Here is a 6,972-nt window from a genome sequence, read left to right as displayed (position 1 = left end):
GCGGGTAGAATCAATAATAAAGAAGAGCTTGGCCAGTGCGTAGGTCCAACCTGTGTATTGAGAGTTCCAAAGGTCAATCCTTGCACTCCTTATGTGCCAACAAGGAAATGAATAGGAGCGGCACGAAAATAAAGTTTTCTTCCAAGAACAAAGGGAAAACGATTAATAAAAAGAATGGGAAAAGTAATAAATAGGATAGCACTTTTACTGTGTGTTGAAGATTATTCAAATCAAAGTATACCCAGTATTAAAAGATCCACAGAGAAGCCATGGAAAACCTCTGTAAAGGATATCGTTCCAAAAGTATTAAGTTTGTTTCTAGTTTAAAGGAAATACAGTAAAAATATATACAATAACTAACACTAAAGAGGCCATTCACACTAAATATCTACGAGGGTTAAGATAAAAAACCTAGAAAACAAAAATCACAGGGTCAGTTCTCGAAACCCTGGAAACCCAATAATTCAGTAAATTAAGAGATTAACTTTGTTTGGCCAAGCGCTAAGCAAAGCCATTACAACTACGCTGGAAATTTTTCCGAAGAAAAACTCAGAAGGGTTTGAGTTTGAAATTTTATAAATCAAAAAGGGAATTGTTTGTCTCAGGAAGACAGTGGAAAATATGTAAATTGCAAATGTAAAAGAGTTTTTTTTCAGAAAGAAAAATCTTCACAATATAAAGATCATAAAATATGGCAAGGGATAGACACTTTGTTGACATATTAATACATATAGATTAAAATTGACAGTCATAGGATTTCCGAAAAAATCATAACAAAATCAAAAGCTGTAAAGATCATAAGATCCCCAAAGAGATCACTACAAAAACTCAAAAGCTGTAAAAGAGTTTTACCTATAATGGTATGTTGAATATCCTAAAGAAATTGGTCCCTTATTTCTCCAGAACCCAAAAGGAGAAGCCATAAGAGTGAGAAATAAATTTCAACAAATACAGAGAAGAATGATGGAACATATAATAATTTTAAACTGCTAGCATAAAAAATAGAAGAGTAAAGGCTGAGGAAAATTAACACAGAGGTAATGGCTAGACAAATCCTCGAACGTTGAGTAACTGGTCTTTGAAAAATTAGATAGAACCCTCAAATGGTTCTTCACTGGCATGTATGTTGTAAAACCTCTCATATCCTCCAAGAGTAAGAACTGCAATCTTTAAAAAATAAAATGGTGGACTGATGGGGCCAGCCCACGTGGTCCCGCCCTTTCTCAACTTACGTGGATCGCACTATGAAACTGGCTCGGATATTTGGTAATTGTAAATTGATTTTTGTTTTAATTAGCAATCAACCCGCTGTACCTGGGATGGCTCCTCCGTGTGACACCTGCCCTCCTCGAATTTGGCAAACCCTAATGCACTTTTTGTTGCCCGGTTCGCGCCTCCACCGTCATTCTTCCTTCGTCGCTTGGTCTCTGCGGTCTCTGTTTGGTTTTGGCTCCGCCTGTGAGTTGTCCCTGTCTGTGGTGAAACTCTGTTGAAATTCCGCCGGGGTCTCTGCGGTCCCTGTATGGTGTTTGACTCCGCCTTTGGTTGTCCCTGTCTGTGGTGAAACTCTGCTGAATTTTCCGCCGGTTAGGTGGTGAAAGAATGTTACTCAGTTGCGTCTGGTAATTACTATGTGAGTCTGTATGTTCGGCTCCAGGTTTTATTGGTAAGTTACTGTGACTTCACCATGCATTCAGTTCGTTTTTATGACTGTGAGAACATTCCTGGTTTGCTTTTATGCATACTGTCGGTTCTAGCCTTCTTAGCAAATTTGTGGTGAATGTCTGTAATGTGTGATGGCTGGTCCGCTCAGTCGACGGATGCAAAGGTCGATGGTCTTCCGGTTTGGTTCTTCTCCGGCGCTCGCTCTGTAGACAAGGTAAGATATGGTTTCATGCTATCATTTCTCTTACCCTGGTTGTGCTGGAACTAACGTTCCGCAGCCCCTCTGTGGACAGGGTCTCCGTTTCGAATTCGGTTGGTTTTCTACTCCGGCACACAGTCAGGTATGGCTCTCCATCTACTCCATACTCAGGGTTTTTATATTTGCAGCTTAATGGTTTCGATTTCTCGTGCAAGGGTTTTGGTATTTACAGCATTTAATCTCGATTTCTTGTGCAAGGGTTTTGGCTGGGTAGAAACCCTGACCCTCCTTCTTCGGCTTCGTTTGCAGGTGTAGCCGGCTCCCGTATCCTCGCAAGGACTTCTGTCGATTCCACCCGGGTAGCTCTGCTCTCGTTTTGCTCTTTGTAATGGCTGTTGGTCCTGGTTTCGTTTGCCATGGAAAATTTTAGGGGCTAATGTTCGCCCAGTGGGCTAATTTTCCATGATTTTTCCACAAAAAAGATTCGCCAATTTCTAATTTTATAAAAGACGATTCGCCCAAATTTTAGAATATAAAATTATTTTACCTTAAAAATCGCCAACATTATATAGAGACTATATATAAAATAATTACAAATTTGAATAATTTTACAAATATATCAATAAACATTTATAATTTGCATATTAGGGATTAGTGAGATTCGCCAATGTTTTAAACTTCAAGAAAATTTTCCATCCTTAAAATTTTCCCGACGTTTGCGGTCGTTTGTTGTGTGAACTGGTGGTTTATCTGTCGAGTCTGGACTTTGTTTCTTTTCTTTGGGTCTACCCAAACCCTTAACCGTAACATGGAAGGGTTTTGTGGCTTGTTCGCAACTTGGTTCGGTGAACCCTCGGTGTACAGTGTCTGTAATTTTGATATAGAAAATACAATGTAATATAAATGCTATATAGACTCGTTTGCAGTTAGTTCTGGTGGCTTACCCGGTTGCTGTAGTGGTCTAGCCTGTACTTCTTTGTTTGTTGGTTCTTTCCGCCTTGTGTTCACTTTTGACTCGGCCCGTTAGCAGGTTCTTGGATACTGTAAAACACTGTTATTATATTTAACTGAAATGAATTGATTATACAGCTTTGTACATGTGGAATTTTGTTACTGAGGACATATATATTTGAAACAGTATGTTTGTTTGTGCACTTAATAAGATGAAGGAAAATAAATGTATATTGATTGTTCTCTTGCAAATGCTCCGCCTCTGAACCCCTCTGGGTTATCTCGCTTGTCTTTTTATACAATATTTTCTGGGCAGTTTGGTAACTGCTGGTAGTTATTCTATTACAGCTTATTTTGCAATTATTGCAGGCATGATTTTCTTGACTATCAATTTGTCTACTTTGTTTGCCTTCCTACCATAGGGGTACGTTGTTTACATCACCTATTGACACTAATCTACTCTTAACGTATCTAACTAAGACCTGTTACAATTTTCTAAATAAAATGAACAGAAATTTAAAATAACAGAAATTAATATTGTAGCTGACCATGAAAGAAATAAAACAAAAAATCATAGGAACTTGACAGGCTTGCTGTCCGTTCACTGAACTATTTATCATTCCCAATCTTCTTCAGAAACTGTGTTCGCCCTCTCTCGGTCTTCACCCTGTTGACCAGATGCTCCTGCATCAGGCTGCCGGGGTAAAAGATAGATCTCATGGCTCTGTTCCATGAGCTCCTCCACCGAGTAGCCAACCTTCCGAATCTGTGTCTCGTCGAGCCAGGAGTTGTCCTCCATTGGACGGTCCTTCCACTTGACGAGGTAACGCAGATACTCCTTCCTGCGTGTCTTCTTGGCTACTTGCGTGCTGAGGATTCCTTCGATTTCATGGGTCCGGACCGAAGGCAACTATTTCTTCCAAAGACTGCTCTCGAACTAGGTGTCCCGATGTGGCTGTACCATTCTATCATCTTCCGACTGGGCATGATATGGGAACAGGTCTGCCACGTTGAATATAGGTGATATTCCTATATCAGGTGGCAACTGAATTTCATATGCATTCGCTGAAAATTTCCGCAGAATTTTGGATAGACCGATTTTCTTGAATTTCAGCTTGTTATACGTACCCTTAGGAAACCGTTCCCAGCGCAGATGCGCAAGGACTTCGTCTCCAATCTCAAAATGTACCTCTCGCCGCTTAATGTCTGCATGTTGCTTGTATTTCTGCGTGCTGTCCTGTAATCTCAGTTTGACCTTTTCATGCAGTTCGCTCATTGCTTCGGCAAAATCTTCTCCGTCTGCACTTCTCCTTTCTAGTTGTCCCAAATCCCGTAGTTCATGTACTCCTCGCGGATGCATACCATACAAGATTTGAAATGGGCTAAAACTGGTGCTCCGATTGGGCGAATCGTTATAAGCGAATTCTACTTGGGCAAGAGCTCGATCCCATAATCGCGAGTTTTCTCCTGTCAAACTTCGTAACAAATTGCCCAAACTCCTGTTCACCACCTCTGTTTGTCCATCAGTCTGCGGGTGATACGCAGAACTGAAATTTAATTGTGTGCCCAATTTTTTCCACAGGGTGCGCCAAAAATGTCCTGTGAACTTCACATCCCTGTCTGAAACTATAGTTCTAGGTAAGCCATGTAATCGAACTACTTCTGTAAAAAAAAGATGTGCCACGTTTGTGGCGTCGCTAGTCTTCCGGCAAGGAATGAAATGAGCCATTTTCGAGAACCTATCCACCACCACCATCACTAAATCATATCCCCGCTGCGTTCTAGGAAATCCTACGACAAAGTCAATGCTGACCGAATCCCACGGCCTGCTTGGAACAGGTAGGGGTGTGTACAGCCCAGTGTTCTGGCTGTGTCCTTTCGCCAGTTGGCAGATTTTACACCTGGTTACATATCTCTGTACGTCCCGGCTCATTTTTGGCCAATAATAAAAATGCCCGAGCTGTTCCAATGTTTTATCGATGCCAAAATGTCCCGCTAATCCGCCACTGTGTTTCTCTCTTACTAAGTTTTCCCTCATCGAACAGTCTGGAACACATAGCTGTCCTCCTCGAAACAATAATCCTTCCTGTAGACTGAAATCTAGCCATGGGCTTGTGTTCCTTAATACGGGATTCTGGCATGCTTCAAAAGCTTCTTTGAAATCCGCGTCCATCTGGTACAAATCCTTCAAGTACTCAAATCCCATCACCTGTATGCCACTTTCTTGTAAGAGCAGGGCTCTTCTGCTTAAAGCATCCGCCACTTTGTTGGCTTGCCCACTTATGTGCTTCAACACAAAAGTAAAACTCTGCAAGTACTCCACCCACTTGGCATGTTTATGGTTCATTTTGTGCTGCTGTGTTATATATTGTAACGTTGAATTATCAGAGAACAAGACGAACTCATTGCCTAGTAAGTAGTGCCTCCAGTGCTTCAAAGCTTGAACCACTGCATAGAATTCTTTGTCATATGACGAATACTTCTGCCGACTCTCATTTAGTTTCTCACTAAAAAACGCCACTGTTCTGTCTTCTTGACTGAGCACAGCGCCAATAGCTGTCCCGCTTGCATCACAACGAACCTAAAAAGGTTTGCTCAAATCGGGCAGTCTCAAGATCGGCCTCTCCGTTATTTTCCGCTTCAGAAGTTGGAAACTGTTTTCTGCCGCCTTAGTCCAACAAAAAGGTTGGCTGGCCTTTTTGATGGTCTCTAGCATTGGTGCGCAGATTTCACTAAAATTCTTAATGAACTTTCGATAAAAACTTGTTAAATCGTGAAATCTATGTACCTCAAATAAATTCTTAGGTGACGGCCAACTTAGGATCGCTGCAATCTTTTCCGGGTCCATGTTTAACTCATTCTCTGCAACTACAAATCCCAGATAAATTAACTCCTTTTGCAAGAAAGTGCATTTCTTCAAATTTATCAGCAGTTTGTTCTGCTGCAGCTTCTCGAATACCCTTCGAATATGCTAAAGGTGCTCTCTTTTCGTCCTACTGAAAATTAAAATATCGTCCAGATAGACTATCACGAATTTTCCAATAAATTCCTTTAGCATTTCGTTCATTAGTCTCATAAAAGTACTCGGAGCGTTACTCAACCCAAATGGCATGACCAGCCATTCGTACAGTCCTTCGTTGGTCTTGAAGGTTGTCTTCCATTCGTCTCCCTCTCTTATTCTGATCTGATGGTACCCACTCTTCAGATCTATTTTGGTAAAGTAAGCTGCCCCACTAAGACAATCCATCATGTCATCCATTCTAGGGAAGGGAAACCTGTATCGAATGGTAATTTTGTTTATAGCTCGCGAATCTGTGCACATTCGCCATTCTCCACCTTTCTTGGGTGCAAGGACTGTAGGTACTGCACAGGGGCTCAGACTTTCTCTGATCAGTCCCTTATCCAACAACTCCTGCACTTGTCTGCGTACTTCTTCATTGTCTTTTGGACTCATCCTGTACGCTGCCTTGTTCGGCAAGCTTGCTCCTGGTATAAAATCAATGTGATGGCTGATGCTCCTTTTGGGAGGCAATTTATCAGGTAGCTCATCAGTCACAATGTCTTGAAATTCCTCTAATAGCTCTTGTACTTCCTTGGGCAACTCTGATTTTTCTAAGTTCAGCAATACTGGCTTCATCCTCCTCACAACTGCAAAATTAATTTCATTTTCTTCAGCCTGCTTTATAAACTGTTTTCCCCCCATTAACAGCGCCTTTGTTCCGCTTGATTCTGCTGAATCTTCCTCTTTGATGGGTACAAGTGTGTGTTTGACCCCATCCTTCGTAAACTTATAACAATTAGTTTTTCCATCGTGTGTCACCTTCCTATCATACTGCCATGGTCTTCCGAGCAGTATATGGCACACGTCCATTGGCATAATATCGCAGACCACTGTGTCGTGGTACTTGCCAATGTGAAACTCCACCTCGCATTGTTCATCAACCAACAGCTGGTGGCCTTTCTGTAGCCACGACACCTTGTAAGGTGTGGGGTGTTTCAGCCGCTTCAACCCCAATTTTTCCACCATTTCAGTGGCAACCAAGTTATCTGTACTCCCGCTGTCTATTATCACTTTGCAGCACTTTCCATGCGATTTACAGACTGTCCGGAACAGTGCTTTCCGCTGCGTTGGTTCAGCCACCTCTTTGGTTGGCTTT

General features: G+C 41.7%; 1 protein-coding gene across 1 annotated transcript; it reads right to left on the bottom strand.

Annotated features, from left to right (window-relative positions):
* Window positions 1-3,431: 3,431 nt before the first annotated feature.
* Window positions 3,432-4,175, bottom strand: LOC149261346 (uncharacterized). Its single transcript, XM_089368568.1, has 2 exons — window positions 3,777-4,175; window positions 3,432-3,725 (listed from the first exon to the last, which is right to left on the bottom strand). Exons 1-2 carry the CDS (start codon window positions 4,173-4,175, stop codon window positions 3,432-3,434), a joined length of 693 nt encoding a protein of 230 aa, XP_089224694.1.
* Between the last annotated feature and the right edge of the window lie 2,797 nt (window positions 4,176-6,972).

The sequence above is a fragment of the Pinus tabuliformis genome, chromosome 6 (genome assembly GCF_031772625.1).
Source record: "Pinus tabuliformis cultivar Carrire ecotype Pingquan chromosome 6, CPIR1, whole genome shotgun sequence".
Lineage (NCBI taxonomy): Eukaryota > Viridiplantae > Streptophyta > Pinopsida > Pinales > Pinaceae > Pinus > Pinus tabuliformis.
The sequence above is the reverse complement of the archived record's forward strand: the minus strand, read 5'-3'. Positions and strand labels throughout refer to the sequence as shown.